At 33.0% G+C, this 27,214-nt stretch overlaps 3 protein-coding genes across 4 annotated transcripts; 2 read left to right on the top strand and 1 right to left on the bottom strand.

The window, feature by feature from the left end:
- Positions 1-4,060: 4,060 nt before the first annotated feature.
- On the top strand, positions 4,061-13,860 carry LOC114178569 (nicotinate phosphoribosyltransferase 2-like). Its single transcript, XM_028064562.2, has 14 exons — positions 4,061-4,600; positions 4,848-4,995; positions 5,415-5,534; positions 5,631-5,765; positions 5,850-5,911; positions 6,868-6,943; positions 7,771-7,872; positions 8,660-8,767; positions 9,617-9,675; positions 10,710-10,884; positions 12,075-12,209; positions 12,297-12,395; positions 12,893-13,001; positions 13,468-13,860. Exons 1-14 carry the CDS (start codon positions 4,446-4,448, stop codon positions 13,656-13,658), a joined length of 1,674 nt encoding a protein of 557 aa, XP_027920363.1. The 5' UTR covers positions 4,061-4,445; the 3' UTR covers positions 13,659-13,860.
- Positions 13,861-15,629: 1,769 nt separating this feature from the next.
- On the bottom strand, positions 15,630-18,289 carry LOC114174965 (PI-PLC X domain-containing protein At5g67130-like). 2 transcript variants are annotated; one of them, XM_085671665.1, is made up of 10 exons: positions 18,149-18,289; positions 18,005-18,073; positions 17,757-17,879; positions 17,417-17,554; positions 17,209-17,307; positions 16,821-17,124; positions 16,520-16,743; positions 16,351-16,437; positions 15,966-16,118; positions 15,630-15,891 (listed from the first exon to the last, which is right to left on the bottom strand). In XM_085671665.1, the coding sequence occupies exons 1-10, from the start codon at positions 18,173-18,175 to the stop codon at positions 15,856-15,858; spliced, it is 1,260 nt and encodes a 419-aa protein (XP_085527791.1). In that variant the 5' UTR covers positions 18,176-18,289; the 3' UTR covers positions 15,630-15,855. The 2 variants fall into 2 exon arrangements, with proteins under 2 accessions (XP_085527791.1, XP_085527790.1); XM_085671664.1 differs by having other exon boundaries at positions 18,174-18,255.
- Positions 18,290-19,556: 1,267 nt separating this feature from the next.
- Positions 19,557-21,006, top strand: LOC114179097 (NDR1/HIN1-like protein 13). Its single transcript, XM_028065315.2, has 3 exons — positions 19,557-20,168; positions 20,306-20,491; positions 20,560-21,006. Exons 1-3 carry the CDS (start codon positions 19,671-19,673, stop codon positions 20,842-20,844), a joined length of 969 nt encoding a protein of 322 aa, XP_027921116.1. The 5' UTR covers positions 19,557-19,670; the 3' UTR covers positions 20,845-21,006.
- Positions 21,007-27,214: the final 6,208 nt, after the last annotated feature.

Genomic DNA, 27,214 nt, shown 5'->3' with positions numbered 1-27,214 from the left:
ATTGTTTGTTTTAAAAGTTATGTTTTATAACAGTTTTATTGTTAAAAGACATTTGGTAGAAGGAAGAATAAAGAAATATGTAAATTTTCTTAGGTCTTCACTTTGTGAAATTATTAGATATAGTAGAAATAATTTTTGTTTAATTTTAATTCATTTAACCATAATACTTTCTAACTTTTATTTTCTTAAATATTTTTTTCAAATACTAGTACAAGTAAATTTTTAGAGAAACCATGAGATTACAAATCCAAATTTGGAATTAATTTTTCGTTCTTTTGATTTGAAAAATTCTTGTTAAAACTATTCTGTTCAAATATTTCTACCTAGACTACTAGAATGAATACATTAGAAAAGAGTAGAATGTCCTAGAATGCATCTGAAATTGAAATAAATTATCATCTAAATGGTTTATAATTGTTAGTTGTATAAATAAAAATCTCTAACAATAATTAAAAATGGACTAAAATAAATAAATTTTAACTCTATATCGATTAAAACATTGGTTTTAAATTAAAAAAAAAAAAACACGAAAAGTGATCTTAACTAAATTTGAAAATGCTAAATATTTTTAATATTATTTTGGGAATAATGTATGCTTATTCTCAAGACCGGATACAACTTAGAGGCATCTAAGGATGTCTTTCTTTGAGGTATGGATTTGAGAGAGAATATGAAAATGAATTTGTTTGGATTTAAGTGAATGAATTTGTGTGTTTTTTTGAATGGATTTAGAGGATGAAGTGAGTGGATTTGGAAATAAGTTGTATGAAAGTTAGTAAAAGATTTGATTAATGTGATAGATAAAATAAATAGAATTAGAAAATTACCAAAATACCCTTGATGAAAAAAGAGAATGATTTTGTAATTTGATGTTATAAAAATAATTACAAATAATTAATACGAATTAAAAAAATAAAATTATATGAAATTTAAAAATAAAAAATTTAAATTTTTATGAATATAAAAAAATTATACAATTAAATTAAAAAAAAGTTATATAATTAAATTTCAAACAAAATTATACAAAAAAAGTTAAAAAAAAAACAACACACACGACACCGATTACGTAACCGGTATCACTTTCCTCTTTGCACAGGCACTGGTTACGTAATTGGTACCACACACACACAATGCATCCCGCACCGGTTATGTAATTGGTGCGCATCCATTCCATGAGCCCACATCCACCACCATGTTACTCCGTCACATCTACGACATTACTCTCCCACCACACCCCACCACGACCACCATCTTCCTCCCTCACCACCCACACCAGTCCCATTTTTCTACACTACTCATAAGCCCACACTACACACCGATGCATTCAATTCATGCACATCCCATATCTGTTTTTGTTGTTACAGTGAAGTAACACCACCACACCTTCAAACAAATTAAACAGCACGGTGGGTGGAGCAACTCACGTGTTTAAAAAATAAGGGCAAATCACTTCTAAATCATTTCAGTTTTGGATGAATGGATTAAACCTCCCATTTCGCAAATCCACGCTCGTAATTCACTCCATATCACATAAAAGGAACACGGTGAAAATATCAAATCCATCATCCCAAATGCACTTAAATAGTACCGTCGCACAAAACAAACAGTGCATTAAACTCAAGCCTATGCATAGCCACAAATTATACTTAAAAATAGATAAAGAGATAATTCACATAAAATAAAATACAAACTACTCATATTTCGAAACTAAGCTTGGATAGCTAACTGAACTTGACACACATAGAATATGATTAAGATATCTTATGAAAAATTTATTAATGACAAATTAACTAATAATGACCTAAAGATAAAAGCCATATTTACTTCTATTTTATCTCCATTATGATATTTTATCTCTACCCTCTATGACAGAAATCACACTGACCCAATTCACCAAAAATATGCAGAAAATGTCTCAAAAATCTTTGACCCCGGCATTCCACATCAAGAGAGAAAGACATGGGACAGAAAGGAAATATGTTTTTGACAAGCACTTGTACCGATTGACAAACACTTTATGATATTTTGATTATTAAAAAATTAATTTTTATATTTATAAAGAAAGAGAAAGATTAAAAAGAAATACATTCGATATCAAATATTTTTAAAAATTTATTGGTTATCACAATAATAATAGATAAAAAATAATAAAACCTTTCAACTTAAATAGAGAGAAAAAAGAAACATCAATCAATGGCTTATGAGAAGAACAACTGCAACCTTTTCAAAAACTGAACCTGTACACAAATCTTTAGACTAAAATGTGACTGAAACTTGTTGAGTTTAGGAATTTTACAGCATAATCTTGAAGAAAAGAAAAACAAAGAGCTTGAACAATCTAAAACTGTGTTTTTTATTTTTTCTTGAGGAGACCGAAGAGAAGAGGTTGAGGAAAGTAAGAACCTAGAAAGAATTTGTAAGGATGTGGAACTGATTTTCCCTTGCTGTTGTAGAGAAATCATAAAAAAGAGTGATGAAATAGAGGGGTGGAGTGGAGAGAAAGAGGAAGGAAACCAAGGAATAAAAAGAAAAAAAGCTTAATTACTCGAAATATACGCCATTTGGTTCTAAAATTTCAAAATGATATTTTGTTTCAATTTAGTACTCAAATTTGAAATTGTGCATTAATGTAGTACACTCTGTTAATTTTGTGCAAACGCAGTTAATGGTATCACGTGTCAACATTTGTTTTTTTTTTTTAATTTTTTTAATTCTTTTTTAATCTTTTAAAAAACAAATTTTTTTTTCACATGTCAAATTCTTGGTGTGACACATGGCATTGTCCGTGACATGTGGCAAGGTACATGACAAGTGTCATTGTCTTGATTTCAATCTAGTTCCCACATGTGTCTATTTGTTTCAATTTAACACCCATATATGTTTATTTGTTTTAATTTAGTACCCGCTCTATTTCTTTCAATTTTGTTCAATTTTCTTTTTCAAAATAGAGAAATATTATCTCTCTTTTAAGACAAAATTTATTATTTATATAAATATTGTCTCCATTTTAAGACAAAATTTACTATTTATATAAATGTTATATTGATATTTGTTACTAAAAATGACTTATAAAATTAAGTATTGAAATTTATATTAAAGTTAATGATAAAAGTCATGAATAACAAATTTATGTTTTGTTACATTAATATTTATTATACTCATGAATAACAAAGTGTTGGTAAATTTGTTATTCATGACTTTTATCACTAAACTTTAATATAAATTTCAATACTTAATCTTATAAGTCATTTTTAATAACAAATATAAATATAACATTTATATAAATAATAAATTTGGTCGGGAGACACAATATTTCTCTATTTTGAAAAAAAAAATTGAACATAATTAAAACAAATAGAGCGGGGACTAAATTGAAACAAATAAATATGAGTACTGGGAACAAATAGATACCTGAACTAATTTGAAATCAATGACACTTGGCAGGTACCTTATCACGTGGCAGTACCTTGTCTTAGAAGTACATTTTGTGAAACAGTCCTCCCTATCTGATAGAAAAGATCCCATAATCCTAAACCGATATTACCTGAGATCGGAAATCCCAAGTTTGTCTATGAAAAATATAACTAATTATATTAGTGTCGTTTGCAACAAAATAACGGAGTGTACTACATTGATGTACAATTTTGAATTTGGATAAACAAACTTAAAAGTGAGTACAATTTTAAAATTTTGGAAACAAACTGAATATATGATGAGTAATTAAGTAAAAAAAACAATTTAAAAAAAGTAATTGAAAAAGAAAATTTCAAGATACTGTCATCATATAACTTAACGGAAAGAACAATATCTCACAATTTTAAACAATATTAAAAATGAAAAAAAAATTAATTAAATATTTACTTTAAAAAACGAAAGTACTATATAAACTTTTTATATTTCATTCAATCTCTAAAGCCTTAAATATAATATTAGAAACATTATTATTTTGTTGATAATCTAAACTATTTTTACAGTGATAGTAACAGAGCGATGGTTGATTAGATTATATTTTGTAGAGTTATAAAACAAGATTCCTAAAGCTTTTTAACCTCTTTTTGGCTTTTGGCAGTGCAACGAACACTGCACTTGACCTCGAGAATACACAACAACTAACCAAGCTGCTTCTATCTGTCTTATTCAACCTTTCTCTGTTCTTGGTTCCTTCATCCAAGTTCAAAGTTCAAAGAGTCTGGGCTTAGACCAAGGACTTGCTTAGGAGTATTGTTCTAAGAAAGTATATGCCACTTTCTCTCTCCTCTCTCCGCCGCAGGTCCCCTTTTCGTGCGTGACGCTCACGCTTGCATTAGAACCAACTATATAAGTAGAACGCGCGCGAGGTGATAAACTAAAACAACGCAGGGCAACTAAAAACCGTAAACAGTAAAAACAGAGACCACACAAGGACTGATTCTCGCAGCAGAGAGTGCACGAGCGCGAGAACCCTAATGGAGGCGAAGGAGAACGGAGCGAACAAGAAGCCTTCCAGTGGCGCCATAGACGGACCTACGAATCCGATGGTTACGCCTCTGCTCACAGATCTCTATCAATTCACCATGGCTTACGCCTACTGGAAAGCTGGCAAGCATCAAGAACGTGCTGTGTCAGTATTCGTCGTTTTTTTGTTTTAGTTTGCGTTTTGTTTCCGATGAAGTGCATGTGAAATTGTGAATAATAGTTGTCGTTTTGTGCTTCTGCTGTGTTGAGAGCTTTCATTATCTTCTGTTGGGATTAGTGTTTGATTAATCTGTGGCTGCATAATGGTTATTCTTTTCGGCGTTTTAATCACTGTTTTAATTTTGGAATGCATGTGTGTGTTTGTGAGGAGATTGGATCGTGTTTCCTTTCAGGTTCGATTTGTATTTTCGGAAGAGTCCGTTCGGTGGAGAGTATACCGTCTTCGCTGGTTTGGAAGAGTGCATAAGATTCATAGCTAATTTCAAGCTCACTGAGGAGGAGATTGATTTTGTCAGGCAAAGTTTATCTTCCTCTTGTGAGGTAAAGTAAATTATGATACTTGTTATAAGTGTAACTTCCTTGTTTTGTTACTATGGTTAGTAGGATGGTTTAAGTGTAAAGATTTGAAGTTTCCTTATACCGGGAATTTAGGTGTAACATTATTTTCAATAATAGGAAATGATGTAGGTAAAAAGCAGAAATTTTATCCTTAATGTCAACTGTGTCAGAACTTTCAACTAGATATACTGGAATCTAACTTTAGGATATCTACAGGATAGAAAGAATTGAAGGTTTTTGTTTCTTTTTTAAAAACAGATTTGGGCCATGAAAATCTGAAATAATATGTCTGGTAGTTGGGTTTGCTTCAATTCTGTGGAAAATTTAATACTGCTTGCAGTTTTATTTAAATTCGCACTTCGAAATATTCTGACTTGTTAATAATAATCAATTAAATCTAGGATGGATTTTTTGACTATCTTAGAGGAGTTGACTGCTCTGATGTTGAGGTGTATGCTATTCCCGAGGGAACAGTTGTTTTCCCCAAGGTTCCCCTTATGAGAGTTGAAGGCCCAATTGCTGTGAGTACTTGCCCGCCATTAACTACCATACTTTAATAGTGATCTGCTTTCAAAGATGACCAATTTCTTAATTAAATTGACTGTCGTATTGTTCAGGTTGTTCAATTGTTGGAAACACCTTTTGTGAATCTAATTAATTATGCATCATTAGTTTCTACTAATGCTGCAAGGCATCGTCATGTTGCTGGAAAATCCAAAACTCTTCTGGAGTTTGGATTGCGAAGGGCTCAGGTTACGTAGTTTTTATTGTAGTAAATTTTGGGATAACTTAGCTTCTTTGATATTCATTAAAAGATTTTTTTTTTTTTAATTTAGGGGCCTGATGGTGGAATAGGAGCATCAAAGTACTGTTATATTGGTGGATTTGATGCAACAAGGTATTATCAATTATGCAATGTAGTTCTAGCATGGTTTTGCGACATGGTCTGTTAGTTTGTACATTGTAATTGGATCTAAACTAAATGTTTCCCATGTGCTAGACTTTTTTTTAGCATGATTCAAATAACTTTGGTAAATTCATGATCAAGGCCCCATTTTCTGTCACATAAATAACGCCATCAGGTTGCAAGCAATAACTTATGAGTGATTTTGAAAATTAATAAGTACGAGAGAACTTGAATGCAGGGAAAGGATTAAAATTTTAAATTACTTATTGATGTTCTTATATCAGTATTTCTTTGTTGTAGTTATTGTGATGAAACACTTTGGTTTGGATGGCCTAAAACCTTGAACTGACTTTAGCTCCATTTCATAGTGCAATGCAGAACTTGAAATTATTTATTATTATTATTTTTTTCTTACTGTTTTAAGTTTGATTGCATAGAGATGTTGGTTACAAAGTTTTGTAGATTGTTGTTGTGGAAAAAACCCATAGTTTGCTATTCCTTTTCAGTGTTATTTGCACTTCTACTTTTTTATCTTTTGTCATTGTAATCACCCTAGGAATATTGAAGTACTTAAAGTTAAGTACAACTGGATAGAGTAGACAAACAATAAAAATCATATTACTGAGAGATGGCCTACACAAGTTCCCTTGTACCCATTACTTATATGTGATAAGTGAAGTTATTGACCTGCAATTTAAGTTGATCAAGTCAGACTTTGTTTGCACAAAATGGTAAGATATGAGATTTTAATAACTCGAAAGTCACTCAGGTTTCATATTATAACCCTAGATTTCGGGGCATTGTGCTCAAATTGAATGATCAGGGAAAATTTGCATTTTTGGGGAAGGGGGAGGTTGGCTGTTTTATTTTAGTTTGGTGAATATTTTTGTTTCTGACTTTTTCTAAGCTTGATTCTTTCATAAACTGCCTTTTTCATGTGTCAATAGCAATGTTGCAGCTGGAAAGTTATTCGGGATACCGCTTCGTGGTACTCATTCCCATGCATTCGTTAGTTCTTACATGGTGCGTAACCAATTTACTGAATTTTGTGACATATTTGGTTAATGATCATGTAAACAATTTCTAATAAGTATGCTTGTTATTTGTAAAATATAATACATATCCCCTATGTAGATGAAAGAATATAGTTTCTGTTTAAATTTTTCCTTTCAACATGTCTAAAGGCACTAAATTGTATTTGATTGTTTGTTATAACAAAGATAGTTGGAAATTTGTCCCGGAAGAATACACTGATTAGTGGAGAGGCACTGCTATGTAGTTCAGTGTGAATATGGTTTTAAGTCATAACAATTAAAGTCATTTCAATTTGTTTATATGCATTTATGAATCTCATTTGAGATTACAAAAATGTAGGTCTAGGAAGATAAAACATTTACACTATGGATCAAGATTGGAGTGTGACAAGTGCAATTGTATAATTCAGAGGGATCATATGAAAGTTTTGTCCTATTCATTTTCCAAAATATTACGCAGTCAGATCAGATTCCATAGAGTCAAAGTTTGAGTTTTTGACTTTGACCATGAAACTATGAAACACCAAGGTAGGTCCCCTTAAAAAACAGTTGCCAAGTGCACAAAAGGCTCCCTGCCCGGGGATCTAGGGAGCGGAGTTGTTGCAGTCTTACCCTGCTGTTGTTTCCTGAATCTGTAATTTGTAGATCCCATTTTTTATAAATTTGGAGCTTTTGTCCAAAATCTGGCTTGTAATTTCTAGCCGCCTTTATATATTATTTATGTTTATTGTTTTATTGTAGTTTATATGCTTAAAGTAAATGAGGTACTTTCTGTTATTTTCGTTTGCTTACTCTTTTTTGTGTACATTTGTGCAGAACCTTGACGAGATATCAGACAAATCACTTCGCAGAAAAGATGGTTCAAGTACATGTGATGATTTTGTTATTGTGGTTCAAACATGGCTGAGCAAAATTCAGGTTCCATGATACAACATTTACATCCTTAATGTTGTTTTTCTGCCATAGTTGTGAATTATCTCCTGTTTATATTTTTTGGTGTGTTTATTTCTGCGGGGGAGCATGGTGTGTTCAGTCTCCACGCAAGGTTTTGGGTGGATTCATGTTTTATTCAAGCTTTGAGTCTAAGGTTTTTTATCATTAGTTGGCGTAGAAAGCATTCCCAGAATGATGTCATCCTAACAAAAAGGTTTGGGGTAACTGTGCTACACATGATTTTATTTTATGCGATTGACATACATGAATTATGGAGTGTTTTGATCCTTCACTGGACATTCTACACAGGAAAAAATTATTCTACATATGAAGTTTGAATATAATCATATAGCCTGGATAACCAGAAGATTAATACAATAGAACTTTATTGAATAGGTATACATCAAATAAAGTCATTCCTAATATGATATAGGTATATTAGATCTTGATTTTTTTAAAGATATCATTAATATATTATTTTATATTTCTATTGTTATTATTCTTCATATGTATTTTGGGCTTAGTCCATATTTTCTTTATTATAAATACAACTTCTATGTGTATTTTGAGATTAATCTCAAACTTAGTTTCACTATATTTAATAATTTTCATGTGTGCTAATGTTTTCCCCACTTTCTGAAAAAAAAAAAATGAATAAGCATTTCATGCCAATGCTTTAAGCCATCACTCCGTTATTTGTTTAGCATTTGCGCTCTTACAAAATCAAAGATGGATTTACCAGTGAATATACTTATATGTACCCTCTCTGCAGTTATCAAATGGTGTTTTTGGTGAGACCAATCAAAGCGAGTTGGCAGCATTCACATCGTATGCATTGGCATTTCCTGATAATTTTCTTGCCCTTGTAGATACATATGATGTAAGTATACTGATTTTCTAGTTCTTAAAATACCATCATTATATATAATCTATTTTACCTGGAAATGTCTGATGGTTATGGGTAAATCTTGTTTTCCCCTCATTTATGTCTTGTGAACTAGTTCTGGTTTTTCCATGAAGATGCTGTGATAAACAATAAAAGTGGAAACTGATACAAGCTAAAAACGAATCAGTTATGGTATCTTTTATCAATTTGACTTTGAGACGCAATTGATAGGTGATTTAGATAACTGGGAAGATGAGTGAATTGTCGTGTGCTTATAAATCTCTGCGTATGTATTGGAGGTAACCCAACCCTTAGTTGCCCTTGCTCCTAGGATATGCATAAACTTTAAGTTGCAAATTAGTCACATGAATTATCTCCTTTTATATTAAGATTTAGATTAGCTATGTATTTAACAGATGTGTGGATGGGTAGGTAGTGTTGTGCTCAATACTCAGAGACACTGATCACTGGTCAGTGTTCCTTCAGTTTTCAAATAGAGTATAACTCTACTGAATGGATCGTTCTTATGCAACAGAGGTACAAAGTCCAGGCTGGGTGAATAGTGTTGCAAATCATACCTAAGGTGCATAAGTGATGCCATACCTATTTTACTCTTGAATATTGCAACACATATTGCCCTCCAACTTCTGCCTGCCTATTATTTTATTGTATATGCTAACGTTGAAAGTTTGTTAAGCTTTGCAAATGTGCGAACTGCTATATCAGTCATTATGTCATGTCATTATATCAAATGACGGGTTTGCTTTTTTATGGGTTCATTCTGTATTTTTTGTTATGAGTTCAGCTATTTCTTTAGATCATTACATTTGCATTGGTTGACAGGTGATGAGAAGTGGAGTCCCTAACTTCTGTGCAGTTGCATTAGCTCTCAGTGATTTAGGGTATGTCAGGAAGTATTTCATGTTAATATTATATCCGGTTGTATCCCTAAGTTTTACACAAGTATGAATTTCTATTGTAGTTATTGTTCCCTTGTCCCTGTTGTTTCTTAGTTGGTAGGTATACAAAGTTTTGTTTTCTTTTCCAAATGAATGAATGAAAAATTATATCATGTGGTAGTATCTGCATAGATGTTCTGGGAGGAATTAATAGCAGTAGTAGCCACCAGTCTAGAAATATGGATGTAATGGCAATCCTCATTAGGATTTGATTAGGATGTACTGGATGCAATATCTAAACTCGTAGTTGCAGTTGGTTGGTATTTTTAGCATTAATGCAAAATTTTCCTGAAAATTTTATTAAATGGGCTTGCTTATGAATAATGTTTCCACAGTTATTAGAAGCACATTGCCCTGTTCTTGCTATTACATAATTTCTTTATGCAGACTGTGGTGTATATTGTTGCATGTATCTTGTTCGTTGAGAATCCTTTTTCCATGTGCTTGTATTATTTTTTTTTTCCTTTTGGCAAATAATGTTATATTATATGTATGCTATAATGTTATTTTCAAATTGAAGATTACACCAGCCTGTTAATTTACTGCAGATCTCTTCTTTCTCAGATCCTGTTCTATAATCAATAAATTGCACTCCCTCTGTTCTTTTTTATGTCTTAATTTTGAAAAAGAATTGTTTCTTTTTAGAATTTGAATAAAATTTATTTGTTTTTCCTATTATGCCCGTAACCCTTACATTAATTTTTAAATAATTTACACATGCATTTACAGTGTTAGATTGAGAGAGAACGGAGTAAAATAGAAAACTATACAACTATTTTATTAGAATCAAGAAAATTTATTGTATTTCTTAGTTCCGGGAAAAGAACCTTAAAAGACAAAAGGGAACTAAGGGAGTCATACCTTTGGCTTGAACTAGTCTCTTAGTACCCTCATGTTCATTCCCTTAAAAAAGTTATCATTTCCAAAGAATCACATAATTGCCATTCATTGCTGAGCCTTCATGATGTACCGTGCAGATACAAAGCAGTTGGTATTAGATTGGACTCTGGTGACCTTGCATATTTGTCTTGTGAGGTCAGGAAGTTCTTTCGCTCTATTGAGAAGGAATTTGGAGTGCCTGAATTTGGGAAGCTAGCAATCACTGCAAGTAATGACCTCAATGAGGAAACACTAGATGCTTTAAACAAACAGGTAATTATGTCAATGTAAACTGGAGCTTCTGATTTCTGAACTATTGATTCTCAATCAGTGTAACAATTGAGCAGTATCTGTGTTTGCTTTTCGGCGTAGATGTGTTCCCATTGAGTAATTTCAGTGTTACATAAAATTCTTTTATGGCTATTGCACATGATTTGTTGGTTTAAACTTTATACAGATTTTCATTATAAATTTCGCACATCTATTTACATCTACATATCTAGGCTTTTGGTGGAATTAATAAGTTCTCCTGTTATTTAAAATTGGATCTTCAAATGTAAGTTACTGACATGGTTGGATAGTTATTATAATATTTCCCCTCCTCTAATTAAAACAAAAAAAAATTGATTGAAAAAAGGGTACTTTAGTTATGTAATTTAGTAAGTTATAAGAAATGCGAGGAATATGAAACTTTGTTTATTTCACTAATACGGGTGTCCCTGAAAGATCTGTTATAATTTTGGAAAGTTTTGCCTTCAAAATTGCAGTTTTGTAGGATACATATGTTAGTTCTGTGGGCATGTAACTTTCCATATGGAAGTAACATGGTTTCCTACCATGATTGGGATACCATTAATTATTGAGTAACTGAGAATAGAAGTAACTTACATAACTTTACTCACTGAAGTCACAATCTTAATCTCTAAAAATTCGACAAACTCAGGTTAATTTAAACCAACTGAAGTTATCTAACCACAGGACCATGCGGCTGTTTATTGAAAGGGTAGCCATCACTGAGATTGAGGATTTATAATCAGAATTTTATAAAAACTTAGTAAATAAAAGAAGTTTAAAATTGTCAAGGCGTAGGAATACTTTAAATTATCTTATCTGCCCCCTTCACTGTGGTAAATTGCTACCAAGCCAGTGTTTGAAAGGAAAATCAGCATGTAGCTTTAGCCCCAGCTCAAATTCAAAAGCCCATAATAAATATGACAGTGACCAATGCTTAATATGGGTACTGCTAATTTATTGAATAGAAATTGTTAATAGATTTTTCTTCTCGTTGGGATAGAACATTTTCATATCATGGTGGAATCCATCAATAGGATTTTTCTATGTATTAATCTTTTCTGATGATGTGTTGAGGTTTAAAATGAAAACTCCGAGACTTTATATAAATTTACACAGAATATGTAGTTTCATTATCATAAATATTTTATTGTATGGCATTTTCTCTATAGGGTCATGAGGTTGATGCCTATGGAATTGGTACCTATCTGGTTACGTGTTACGCTCAAGCTGCATTAGGTGTTGTTTTCAAGCTGGTTGAAATAAATAATCAACCTCGTATCAAACTTTCTGAAGATGTGTCAAAGGTTTGATCATTCTAAACTGGACATGGTAGTGTAATCGTCTGATTAATATTTATTTTTTATATTTTCTGTTTCTTTGTCTGTATTTAGGTCTCTATTCCATGTAAGAAGCGATGCTATAGGTTGTATGGGAAAGAAGGTTATCCCCTGGTTGACATAATGACCGGAGAAAATGAGCCCCCTCCAAAGGTATTATTTCAATGTTTTCACCAGCATGCCAAGTTGGGATTCTGGTCAATGAGATTTCTTTTTTAGGACTGTCGCCTTGGAGTAGTAGTGTCAAGTCTGAAGAAACTGTCATGCTTTGGTTTAAGCATGTGTTGTATTATCTAAGCATTGAAGTGATTTTTCTTAGGTACAATGATGAAGTGCCTAAAACAGTCATGGGTTTCGTTGTGGGCGGATTAGATGACAAAACTGAATGCACACTTAGTAATGTAGAAGCAACTTTTGATAGAACCTCCAATATTGTTGTTCTGGAAAATTTGGCCATATTCAATTGCTATTCTTCACCCTTTTTGATAATATAAATCCAAATAATGGACCGACTACTTGGCAACATTCTCTCATTGCTCTTAGAATGTAAAGTTCCAGCGTCTTGGCTTGTCAATCTTGCTTCCAAGCGAGTTGGTTTTGCTAGTATAAAAATAAGGCCTAACAATTATTTTATCATCTTTGATTTGTAGGTGGGAGAAAGAATCCTGTGCCGACATCCCTTTCAAGAATCCAAGAGAGCATACGTTGTGCCACAGAAAGTTGAGGAGCTTTTAAGGTGTTACTGGCCTGGCAATTCAGGTGAGAAGAGAACTAATTATTAACTATCGTGGAGATCAGTAATAGCTTATGATATTATTATAAGAAATAATCTTTTAATATGAAGCTAAGCTAGTATGCTTATCAAAAAAATATGAAGCCGGTATGAAAGAGCTTCTGCAATTTAATTTATTTATAAATAAGTTTTAGGTTGAGGAAAATTATTTTTTTTCTTATTTTTCTTTTCTATAAATATTTACGGGATTGTAGCTTGTGAACCTGCCACTTCATTACTCATTTAAAACTACGAAAAGGAAGATATCCTTCCATCTGTAAATCTTGTGGTTGCAAAATGTATTATTTTATGAGTTCTTGAATGAAATGGTTATTTGTCATCTGAAAACTAGGTCGCACTCTAGCATTTATCTACAATTCATATATCAGTGCATTCTGCTCATGATCGTCGTTTTTTTGTTTTCTTTACCATCTTGGTAATTCTTTTTTGAAGATAAAAAGAAAGATACTTTACCAGCTCTGAGAGACATTAGAGACCGGTGCATCAAGCAACTGGAGATAATGCGACCTGACCACATGAGGAGACTTAACCCAACCCCATACAAGGTCAGTGTTAGTGCAAAGTTATACGACTTCATTCATTTCCTGTGGCTCAACGAGGCGCCAGTTGGGGAGCTACAGTAATAAGGCAAATAAGATGGCGAGCCTTGGGAAACCCTATGGGTATGGCAAAAGAAGAAAAAGTCGGAAGAAATTTCTTCATATGGTAATGTATTCTATGCGTTATGACTGTTTCCAAAATAAGTTATCTGTATATTTATAATGGTAGAACCATTATTCTTTCCAGGTCTTGATAATAATAAACCATCCTTATCTTTTATTTCAATGCTTTGCAATCTGATTATTTAGTTAAACTTCATACGCGCGCTCAACAAATCTATCAATCTCAATGTTTTTCTTCAAGGCGTTTTTGCTTACCGAATTTATGCACGTATCACAATTTATGAAAAGAAATCTTAAATAATCAGTCTATTACACCACTACTTTCTATCGCTTCGTACCATCACATAAAACTAGTGAGTTGGGTGAATAGGATTTAGATAAATATATTATTCAATTGACAACAATTCGATTAGTTTGAGTTTGACTGGATTTGATCTAATCGATAATGAAACTTAATATGATTAGATTGGATTAGATTGGATTGAGTCAACTTAATTCAATTTTAATATTATAATTTTAATTATTTATTTTATTATAATATAAACACGTCAAATTAAATAAAACATTGACAATATTATTGTACTTTAAAATTTTGGAGGGTTGATTTAAACAAATTTGGGAGATGTTTCCGTATTCTTTCATTACAAACCAATGATTGGGTTGAAAAAAATGTAATTATATTATGTGCTAAAGTTTCTTAAACCCCTTAATCTAGAGGCAATATAAGTTTGTACTCTCAAGCTTTCCTGTTAGGAGGTGAAAAAAAATCAGTGTTATCATGATAATTAAGACAAGTTAATCCATAAATTAGAAACAATTTGACACCCCTTGCACAAATAATACATTTAACAACCTTATTTATCGTATATAAAAAATCTCTCTACCATTTCTTCGTGTGTAAATTAAATAAAAATAGAAAGAATATATTTAGTTTCTTTTTTAAAATTACACACTTTCTAAACTCTAAATAATTGATTTGATTTGTGTGTGATACACATGACGCTATTGTGGTTCGTGAACTACAATTCTATAAACTAGTTCCTATTTAAATGTTACGAATGAGTTATTCTCTCTCATCTCCCTATTTTCAAATTTAAAATAATCAACAATAGAAAAATCAAAGAATAAGTGTTTTAACTTAAGATAAAAAAAAAATACACACTTAATTTTATAAGAAAAGACGAGATTAATATGATGGTTTTTGAAATTGTTTTCAAGCATTACATCTTACCCTATCAATTCCTTCTTTACGTGGTCCGATCTTTATAAATTGTTTAATTAAAGTGAAAGGATTTATCTTATTATCGAGTTTAACCTCATGAGTACATTTTCTTCACAAACGTGTAGGTCAAAATATGTTGGTGGTAGAAGAACCTGACCTAATCTATTAAAATAAGGATTAAATATGTTTTTGTTCCCTCAAGTTTTAGTAAATTTTGGAATTAGTCCCTCATCAAAACTTTATACAAATTTAGTCCCTCATCTTTCAAAATACGTGAATTTAGTCCTTTTAACCAAATTTTTTTAAGTTTATTTGACGTTTCAAACGCATTTCATGATAGTATTTAAGTTAACATTGAAACAAAAATGTGTTGAACAGTGTAAATAATTTAAATACTATCATGAAATGCGCTTGAAACGTCAAAAAAACTTAACAAAATTTGGTTAAAAAGACTAAATTCACGCATTTTGAAAGATGAATGACTAAATTGATCAAAAGTTTTGATGAGGGACTAATTCCAATTTTCGCTGAAACTTGAGGGACCAAAAACGTATTTAACCCTTAAAATAATGGTTACATAGGTTGAATTGACAAATCTATTTACTTGTTTTACAATACTAATATGATCAAAACACATGAACGAGTTTGACAGTTGTTTAAATTATAAAATCAAGCAAGAAATTGAAGAACCAGTGAACAATGCACTGAAGATATCTTACTTAATATTTACCTTGTAATAGGAAATGGTGCATAAGCTAAAGAGTTTTACACAAAATGATGGAGAACTATGTCCATGTAGTAGCTAGTTAGAAACCAGACATATATGTCATGAAACCTGACAACCGAAAATAGTACCCTTTGATAAAAAAATAAAAAAAATCCTCAAACGTTTCCATGGACTATAATCTTCCTCTAATGTATTTTGAAGATGCCTTTTCAATCTTTGTTATTATACAAACTTAGCAACCAGTTCTGAAAAATTAAGCAGTGTTATGTTAGTATGGTTTGATACAGTTTTAGCCAAATCAAGAAAGTGGTCATGTTACCCATAAAAATTTCAGCAACTTGAGAGGGGTGTCCACATGAAGTTCTTCCTCCGTCGGTGGCTCTGCTTTTTTTTCAACGGCGACTGGGGGAGCAGCCGCCGGTGGCGGTGGAGAAAGTACAGGCACATCACATTTTCCATATTCGGCATTTTCCTGCATATATTTATAACTTTTCCTTAAAACAATACATTCAATTTCTGGCTTATTATATTTTATCAATATTTCTAAATTTTAGAATATGTTATACTTTTCGATTTTAAAACCACTGCAACAAATATTTGTCATCATAGAAAATTATTTTGGTGTGAATATATCAACAAAGTTATAAGTTTGATTTTATTTCATTTTATTGGATGTGAGATAGAAAGAGAAGTTGGTAATGAACCTTGCAATAGGCAATGTTGTCACATCCGCATGTTAAGTGGCCATTGGCTATGTCAACAGCTTCAGGGGCTCCTCCTCCATCACTCCTCTTTTAACACATATATTATCAATGCAAGTATTTCCAGAAGACAATCAAATTAATTAAATGCAATATTAAAATAATTTAATACCATATAAAAGTCAATGGCAATGAAATTGGGCCACCGATTATCAGCAGCAGCATGACAAGTTTTCAGCATGTTAACTAACGGAGCCGAATTGTGAGCACAAGTCGAAGATGAATTAGCATTACTCAGAAAATAGTTCATCAAAACCAATGACCTTGATTTGGTGTTCATGGCTGGAGATTCTCCACGGTGTGGACAAGAACCATTAACCATTCCGCCATCTCCATCTGAAAATTAATCAAATTCCATATAAACAATCGTACGATTGGGGTTCAATATCCTCACTAAAAATTATGAAACTGACATTGGTTTTCTACAACGTATGTCCACTGATAAGCAATGCCTTCAGAAGATTCTTTAGATGATTTAGAGGTAAAAAGAAGTAAGCGTTGATTCTTCTGAACCATGTCATCGACGGTTGGCCATTCTTCACCGTCTTTGGGCATTCTGGAGAGTGGAAACAAGTAGTTGTTCAACCCAGCATCGTTAAAGACCTTTGAAATCCCCTGGGGAGATGACACGTAGTCTTCAATGAAGATGGTCACAATTTCCGACGGATTTGCTTCAAGAAATGCTTTAACGTCTTTAAGCACCTTTATAGCAGGTTTCTGGCATGCATGCATGCATGCAGAGAAGTTAGAAGAGATTCTACGTTTGACAACAAATTGTGCATAGGAAAGTTATGCTCTTACAAAGGACGTGGCTTCGTAACATTTGCCTCCGAAGGAGTGACACAACCATATGTCATCGTTAAATTCGTACATGTCTAACATAAGCCCACGAACTCCATTCTGTGCAGTGGAAATGAGAAGAAAAAGGAAATTACTTCCAAACATATATGTATTATTTTGAAGTAGTGTAAGTAAAGAATATAGTAAAAGAGAAGCAATAATGTTTCACAGCGAGTTGTTGGGCAACTGAGTCTTCCTGTGTTGTGGTGGTTATAATGATTGATCCTGAGTCCGATTTAACGCCAGATTGAGCAAATGAGTTATGAGTTGTGAGCCATGAATATCTGTTGAACGCCAAACCTTTCACCTAATAACTCCACAACAACATATTTACCACTCAATAATCCTTTCAATTACCATTAACAACACACACAATGCAAAGATACAATCATCTCTTAATTAAAAATGCAGTTTTTAATTCAAATTCACATGATAAATATTTATTAAAAAGGCAATTTGACCGAAAAAATTATATTAAAATTGAAAGAAATTATGAAAGTGGTTTGTACCTTGGAAGTAGGGATTATAGGTTGGGTCCTTACGCATCTAGAGCGGGTATTCCCATTTTCAGCGCATGTTCCACAATTAAGACCACCGTCACATTTCTTATCAGAGCCACAAGTTTCTCCCAGCTGTTATTCGCCAAGAAACTATTCAGAATCATCGTTAACGTTATTCAATAAGATTGCAAATGTAGGTGATATACTATATACTATATGCTTTAAATTAATTACTGCACAAATAATTAGGTATAGACCTTGAGGCAGGAGAAGCCATTAACGAGGGAAAGTGCCAAAAGAACTACCATTGTCACTTGCCTTTGATTCTGCATTAATGAAATTAGAAATTAAGAGATTCATTATTAAATGTAATTGAAAATGAGATGAAATATAAAAAATGCCTTCATGTTGACGGAGGTTTTCCACATTTTTGTTTGCGCTTGAGGGTTGAGAGACGATGAACATTGAGGATGTTATATCCCCGGTCTCTCTGCAATTCCCTCCTTCAACGATCCTTTTCAAAAAAAAAAATTCAGACCTTTTATGGTTTCATTTCATCAATTTATATATTCTGGACTCAGCACAAATGGATTCGTTGGGGGGAGAAAATGTAGGGAATTCGAGATATTGGATTTTAACTTTTAGTTTAGACAATTAAGCTTTCAAACAAAAAAATATATAGTTATATATATTCTTATATTTTGGTCGTTAAAACAAAAAATTATATTTTTTTATTTATTTATATAAATATAGTTTAAATTTGCAGGTTGTAATAATCACATTGTGCCGTGAATGGTGCATCAAATAGTAAATCAATAAAAAAACAATAAACTTTGAACCAATACAATAAAAAAGGACAAAAATACAAATATCTGTCAAAATATTGCTCTTTTCCTCGATGCATCAAAATCCAAGAACAAAATATTGCTCTTGTTTTAACTGTTGCGACACATTATGATAAATTTGATGAGTGGTGAGTATGTGTCGAAGTAATCAACATTTTCAAATTGTATGTAACTTTTGATGACGAGACGTGTCTTGTATGTTCAATATCACTATTAGCAGTATATTTTATATTATAAATAAACCTATTTACCTTCTATGAATTGAAAACCTTTAATATTATATTTTATATTGTTTAATGTTATGTATTGTTGTTGTCTTTAAGAGCGTTGATCATAGTTTTGAGTCATTCATCATTCACATGAAATTTATTTGAAACTAAAAAATAATTTTATATTAGGGGGATTAAGAAAATAATTTTAATTAAATTTAATAAATTAGAAAAAAATAGAAACTAAAATAAATTTTGACGTTAATTTATGTAAATAAAAAAAATAACAAAAAAAAATTAATATCGACATCGTTAGTTTAGTTATCTTTTACATTTTAAAGACTAAAAGAACTTCTTCTTTTTATTTCAGAGGAGTATAAGAAAAATTGACCAAAATTTTAAAAAATTAGACTCGTATTCAACCCATTCATAAATTATCTAAGTTTAGAACACTTTTGGTTCGAAAATAACAATAATTGGCTTGTTATTATTATCTTAAATTAATATTTGATGAGGAAATTAAATTAATTAAATGCGCGTGCATGACGGTATCAATTAAATGTGAGAATGCATGGTGTAGCATCTGATAGATATAACTAAACTAAGTCCAGTTTCGTCTACCATTAATTTCGTGCCACCGGGAAAAGCTTCGTAAACAGTAAAAAAAGGAGAAAAAAAAAAAAAAAAGCAATGGCCCCATCTGCCCCACCAAGTACGCTATCAAGATTCTGCTTACACCCTTTGCGCCAACATCACACCAACCTCACTCAAACTCTTCTTCACTACTCCACACTCTCTTTCTCTTTCTCTTTCTCTTCTTCACATCACATTCAACACACACACAGACGAGAGAGAGAGAAAAAAAAAACATGAAAGCCAACGACAACATGGCAGTACTGACCAAGACAGACTCCGAGGTTAGCAGCCTCTCCCAGTCCTCACCGCCCCGCTCTCCCCGCCGGCCCGTCTACTACGTCCAAAGCCCGTCCCGCGACTCCTCTCACGACGGCGAGAAGACCACCAACTCCTTCCACTCCAGCCCCCTCCAAAGCCCATTGGGCTCTCCGCCCCACTCCCACTCTAACTCCTCGCTGGGCCGCCACTCCCGTGAGTCCGCCTCCACCCGCTTCTCCGGCTCCCGCAAGAGCAGCTCCACCAACCGCAAGGGCCCATGGAGGCCCTGGAAGGACCACTTCCACGCCATCGAAGAAGAGGGTCTCCTCGACGCCCACGACAATGCCCACCATGGCTTCCCTCGTCGCTGCTATTTCCTCGCATTCATCTTCGCCTTCCTTCTTCTCTTCTCCTCTTTCTCTCTCATTCTCTGGGCCGCAAGTCGCCCCCAAAAACCTGCCATTTCACTCAAGGTTCATTCTTCTAAACACACACTTTCAGTTATTATATATATATATATATATATATATATATATATATATATATATATATATATATAATACATTTCACTTATTAACTCTCGCAAACCAATTCATGTGAAATCTTTCAGAGTATAACCTTCGATCAGTTCCTGATTCAAGCGGGTGCCGATGTGTCAGGAGTTGCCACCAGCTTGGTCTCCATGAATTCATCTGTGAAGTTGACGTTTCGCAACACAGCTACATTTTTCGGGGTCCATGTCACCTCCACTCCCCTGGATCTAAATTTTTATCAACTCACTCTTGCCACTGGAACTGTAAGTTCATAATTACTTTTTTTAACATAATCATTACACTTTGTGAATTTAATCGATTAACTTTGCAGATGCCAAAGTTCTATCAATCTAGGAAGAGCCAAAGATCTGTTAGAGTGATGGTGAAAGGGAGTCACATCCCACTGTACGGAGGGGGAGCGAACCTGAACACTGTGAACGGGGCACCGCTTGAACCGGTGCCGTTGACGTTGAGCGTGATGGTGCGGTCCAGGGCTTTCGTTTTGGGGAAATTGGTGAAACCCAAGTTCCACGAGAAGATTGAGTGCTCTCTGGTTTTGGATCCGAAGAAGATGGGCATGGCCATTTCGCTGGTCAAGAAGTGCACTTACCAGTAAGTCAACACCGTGATTAATTACTTAATAAATCAAACGTTAATATTTGTTTTCAAGGGTGTGGTTGGATGCAGTCGGTGCTTCAGTTTTCAACATCTTTAGTTGTGTATTTTCAATGCTGAAGATAAATTATTTCTATTTTTATTTTTATTTTTATTTTAGCTATCTCAGTTTCCCTTTTTTCTATTTTCCCCATATCTAATTATGTAACAGCAATACGTAGTTGCGGTAGCTGGAACAAGTAGCAAAATATTGAATTCATGAACTGATACTTTGGGCTACTTAAACCCCGAAAATGTAGTAGTTTAAGATTGGTGGGGTAAATATATGAATTAGTTTCTATATAAAATAATGTGGTTTATGATTTAAAGAATGATGGAAATACGCTTCGCACGTTACATAGTTCACATGTAAACTTTGTGGAAGCGGGAAAAATACCTGTAAGATTTCCCTTGATTTGTTAAAGAAGAAAGAGACAAAAGCTTAGATAGCACTATACATTATTATAATTTTTTTAAAGTGATTACGCTACAGTATAAAAGGCGTTTAGAATAATGTTTTTAATATTTGGCCGGTTATTGAAGTCACAAAATAGTATACCACGCTCCATTCATTTAACTAACCATTAAGAGAATTTATTTTTTCACTTTAGAATTCTAAATTCAGGTAATTGGAATTCTGAATTTTGTTTTTGCATGAGAATGTCAATTGGTCAAAATTCATAACTAAAATCCAAATTCTTATACAATTTGTACTTATTTTTTTATGAAAAACATTTTGAAAAAAAAAATATTGTTACTATATAAATTGAAATCGAACTCTTTTCTTTCATTTAATACTTTTACTCAAGACTTTTTTTTTACATTATAAGATTTATTTTTTGTTTTTTTATTTGATGAGTGATATAATGTCCATTATGACCCACTCCTATTGAAGATAAGATTGACTATTCATTCAAGAAATAGCACATCATCTCATAAAATTATATGATTCCCTCCATCTAAATATAAAAGGTTTTCATGAAGAAGATTTATCTAAATATATTCTATTTGATATGGATAGGAAAAAAATCGAACGATTTTCTTAAAAAAATAGACAAATCAAACCAAGCAAAGATGATATGGATCCCTCCCCTTACAGTTTTTCGCCAAATCTTACCATTTCTAAAGTAAATGAAGTTCTATCTAATTTTTCATTTTAATTCAAGAGTTATGATATGCGGATGCTCAAATAAAAAAGAAAAATGCAAGTGACTAACAAATTACAATCAACATAAATTGTGCATAAAATCTTTAACCATGTATAAATTTTAATGATATTTTATTTGTATGGGCCTAAGATGACCACCCAATTCATTGTAATGTAAATCTTTTTATATGATTTTGTAATTAAACACAATGTTGATTATGTCACTAATCCAATATGATGTTCGAGTTGGCAAATATTATATTCGGACCGTCACTGAGTCCCAAAAATTTGAAGATTTTCGTTATGTTGGTAGTTTATAAAAGAAATTTTGTATATCCTATGTTCAGGTGATCATGACATGTTGATAGTTTATAAAAGAAAATTTGTATATCTTTTTTCAGGTGATCTTGATATTTGATTATCACTACCCAATGGAATAAAAGATATTAAGGTCCTCTAAATTTTTGAAATATAGAGTTCAACATAGTTTGATTCTTGAAAAACACATTGAATTGTATTCAATATTTATTAATATTCTATCACAAATAAAATTGGGGTTTAGGGAATGAAATCATAAAATAAAAATTTGTGAAACAAATTTAGAAATCAAAACCAAATTAAGATAATTAATACAGATCAATCACACTTTCAAAGAACTAAACAATCTGAAATCATAATTTTTTTTTAAAGATTCAAATATAAGTTTTAACAATTAACTTATTCAATTAATTAATCAAGTCGGTTTATACAAATTAAATCACAATATCCTTTAATAGAATTCATATTTGGTTATCAAATCAAGATTTTATGTAACGTCCCAATTTAGTAGAATAATTCTAATTTATAGAACGTCTCATGTTTATAGTATAAAATAGAGCACCGCCATAAAGTATATTAGAATTAATCTTTTTACAGTTATCCCAAATAATACTGGAATGGAAGCCCAAAGACACAACACAATGTCATGAAAAGAATCTAGACACATATTAGATTAAATTGGAAATTTGCTCAAAGAGCAAGAAACTATAAGATTACAGTACATAAGGGGAAATGCTCAACAATGAACAATAAAGGATCTAGGAAGCCTAACTACATCGCAGTCTCCCCGCCAACATCACGATCACCAAGAGTCTCCACATTTGCTCCCACCAAGGATTTGGTGATCATCACAAAAGGAAAAAGCCAAAGAAGAGAACAGACACAAAGAGAAAGGGTAAGCTAGAGTAAAATATTTAACATGTTATTGAGCAAGTAGATTATAAAACAGGTTACAGGCAAGCAAAGCAGTAAGCACCCAAAACATGTGAAAGCAAACAATTAAAGGACTCTCTAACTCAATATCCGGATCATACTCTTGATATAGAATTCTAATGGAAGTATGCACTTGTGCTGGTTTCTAAACTTTGCAGAGTCCAGACGCAAGGGGTTATCACCCAACGACACACAAGGTTAATCCTCCAATGTCTTGGGCCCAATATGCTCCAAGACTAGGACCTCCTGCCACTCTCACCACATAAATCATTATGCTCTATGTGAGCATGAACAATTATTAGAGTTCAGGATACATTCCTTTATCTAGACATCTCCTATATCAAGGTATATACTAACCACCATCACCAAGAGTTTCCCTTGAAACTCCCTTGAAACTCTTATACCAACAATTTCCACATGCCATCCCAATCATTCAAGTGTCATACCAATCCACCACCAACCAAACAAGTCATGTGTTCCATTTCATACTCAACATAACAAGATTTCGTTTAATCTCATACTTTATAAATGTATACCATGACATACATATATAACAAAATAGTATTTATCCCAAATAAGTGAGTGTTAACATTTAAGTACCTGCAATTCTATACAATCAAGCACAACACACTATCATAATTCTTACACCAAAATTCCTAAGAAAATTTATTATCACAAAACCAAAATCACTATAGTAATGCGTGACACATTTCTCAAGCTACAGACATCTAATCGACGATCCAACCGATTAAACCACAAAATAACATGTTATGAACCAAATATCCAAATTTGAGCTCAATCCAACGGTTAATGAGTCGGGAAAGTCAATTTTACTAAAACTGCACATATTAGAAAAAGACAAAGTCGCCCAGCGACCCAGGGCACTCGCCCAACGACCAGAATACGAAAAATAACGTCAAATATCACAGTTTCATGAATATTTGAACCCTAACTTGGAAACACACCAAAAATTAACATTTTTTCCTATCTTGTCTCATATTCCACAAAACACTAATTACATAAAATAGAAATAACGTGAAACCCTAGCTTCCCTTACCTGGATAATGCTCGAAAACGATAGCAAACACTTAACAGAGAAACACCAAAGCTCCAGAAATCAAACAGCGAGCTGAAACGTGGATACAAAAACAAATACAGGGCATGATACAGGGCATGAGGATGAACCCTAACCCAAACCAACGTACCCCAAATGGTAAAAAGGGGAAGAAACGAAAAAGGAGTTTAAATACTCAACTTATTTGGAAGTAAAATGAACTTGGCTAGCTCGTAGAGGAACGTGAGTGAAACCCTAGCAGAGCTCCTGTTCCAAAAAGTAAAGGAAAGGACAGAACTGTTTTTAGAGATGAGACATAAAATGAGGATTAGGGGACTGGAAAGGAGTATTGGAGGTCCTCAAATGGGCTGGCCTTAGGTCCACAAAAAGGACAGACCCAAAACGCTTTAGAACTGAAAAAAATGGGACTTACATTTCATCCATTCATCTATTCTCAATTTGAATTCTAGTTTTAGAAACACAAATTGATATAAAAAAAAAAACTTAAAGAAAAAAAAAACTTGAAATGAAGAACGTTGGTACAAAACTCAATTTGTGTTAATTGATCTTTATTTTATGAATTGATCCTCAAATAATTAGTTTTCCATTATTCAAAGTAGAAATCATAGCAGAAGGATAATAGAAAAACATGAAAAGAAAAATATGAAAATAGAAAGAAAAGAGAGAAAAAAGAGAAAAACTAAAACACAGAAATTTGATAAATGATGTCTTCTGCTCTATTTGAGCACATTTAAGAATTACATAAGCTCTGAAAAGTGAAGCTCTTATTGTGAGCCTAATTATATTCAGTAGTTATGACATGATATAAATCTATAACAAAATTAAGCTATAAAAATTAAGTTAATATAATTTAATTATTTTGAGTGATATGTAAGAAGAAAAAATAATGAAAAATATTAAATAAGAAAAGTAGTTTAGAACACTAGGTTTGATTTTATTATTTTCACTAAATTTAAGGCCTCAAACGCTAAACATAATTGATTCTATTTGTTATTTGTTCATAATTTTAAAATGGAAAGAACAAGTAGATTAATCTTCTCACTCAACTAGTCCTTTAATTCATTTTAAATATTAATTAATAACTTGCGCTCATTATAAGAAACGATCAAATATAAGACTTATTGTAGTTTTTTTTTTTAAGATAACATTATAAATATAAACTTAAAAAATATATTTATCTTCAAAGATGGGATAATGCTACTCTTGGTATAGTGTTACTGTAAGACCCTAGAAAATGGCGTTTTAAAAGTGATAGTGATTTAAAAATAGTGAGACTCGACTACTTTAATATTAAAAGATTTTAGTATAAATAGAATTGTTATAAACGAGTTTCATTATTTTAAAACACACCATCTCTCTAGAAACCACTTTTCTAGAGTTCTCTGATTTTTCTCTAGAGGTTCTGTCTCTCTGGTCGTCTGATTGAAGAACCGAGACCGTAGGATTGATCCTCTCGGCGAGCTCTTCAAATTGGACCGATCAGTTTCTCCGTTCGGGTAAGTTGAGTTTCCGCTCTCTTTTCTAGTCTTTTCTGTTTTCTGTTACATGCAAGCCCTCTTCCGCTTGCATGCGACGTTTTAATCATCAGTATGAGTCTCTGTTGATCAGTGATCATAACGGTATGTCCTGATCGTTCTTGTGATGTTTCTATGTGTAGATAGAGCATCCTGTGGAGTTAGAGGTGTTGACGTTTTTAAGGCGTTGACATTTATAAAGTTGTCTAAACAGGATAACAGGTAAGGGAAGCTAACTGTTTTACTTGAATTTCATCTAGAAATCATTCTGATGACTTTGAATTGCATGATTGATTGTTGTATGAGTGCTTGAATTGTGTAATTAAGTGTATGCTTGGATTGTGCTAGATTTCTTTACTGTTGCATGTGAGAACAGATTGGGAATCTGGTATTTTCGCCTAAGCGAGCAGCTCTCGCCTGAGCGAAAACACCAGAAACTCATCCCCTGTTTCTGCGCGAGATCTCGCCTAGGCGAGCCAGTCTCGCTTGAGCGAGAGTCACTCTCGTCTAAGCGAGACAGCTTAGCCTGAGCGAGAATTCGCCCAGAGTTTGGGTTGTTCTCTGTTTCGAGCCTCGCTTAAGCGAGAATGACTCGCCTAAGCGAGAGAGCCCTTTTCGCCTGGGCGAGACCTTCTAGCTTGAGCGAGAACCTCTGCAACTGAGTGTTATTTCTCTGTTTCTAATGAATGAAGCTATGTTTAAATGTTAAAATGTGAACTTAGTTATGATATGCATGAATTGTTATGACTGGTAATATGTGGAGTGAAATTGCATGAAGTTGGAATATGAGAAGATGTAGTTGAATTAGGATTTCAAGGGAAATTCTAAGAGGAATGTTTTAGTGTATGTAAGGACATAAGGACTCCGTATGGGTTGGTATCCTGAAACTCCAATAATCATTCACGCTCAGATAGAGCATAATGGATTATGTCGTGAGGAGTAGCAGGAGGTCCTCGTCGTTGGACTTGATCCAGTCTAGACGTGGAGGGGACTTACCCTGGGAACGGTCGGGTGAATACTCCATGTGTCCAAACTCTGCAGAGTTTGGGAACCGTCACAGGTGCAAGCCACCCAGAGATCCAATGTCGCTTACATAATCCGGATATCGAGTCTAGAGTTACGTATATGTGTTGTGGTGGTCTATATGATTCTGGTGATAATGAGAAAAATTGCATGGTCTCTGTTTATAAATGAACTGCATGATTCCTTAATCAGATTAGCTTACCCTTGCTTGTTGTGTGTCTGTCTCGTGTTGTATGTTTTCCTTTTGCGATGATCACCTATTCGGTGGGAGCAGATGTGGTTACAGTGTCAAAGGCGCTTCTGGAGGATGAAGAGTCATCGT

Source organism: Vigna unguiculata, chromosome 3 (genome assembly GCF_037176805.1).
Source record: "Vigna unguiculata cultivar grain cowpea cultivar isolate G323 ecotype 2 chromosome 3, ASM3717680v1, whole genome shotgun sequence".
Taxonomy (NCBI): domain Eukaryota; kingdom Viridiplantae; phylum Streptophyta; class Magnoliopsida; order Fabales; family Fabaceae; genus Vigna; species Vigna unguiculata.
Note: the sequence above shows the minus strand (reverse complement) of the source record. Positions and strands in the feature narration are given on the sequence as shown.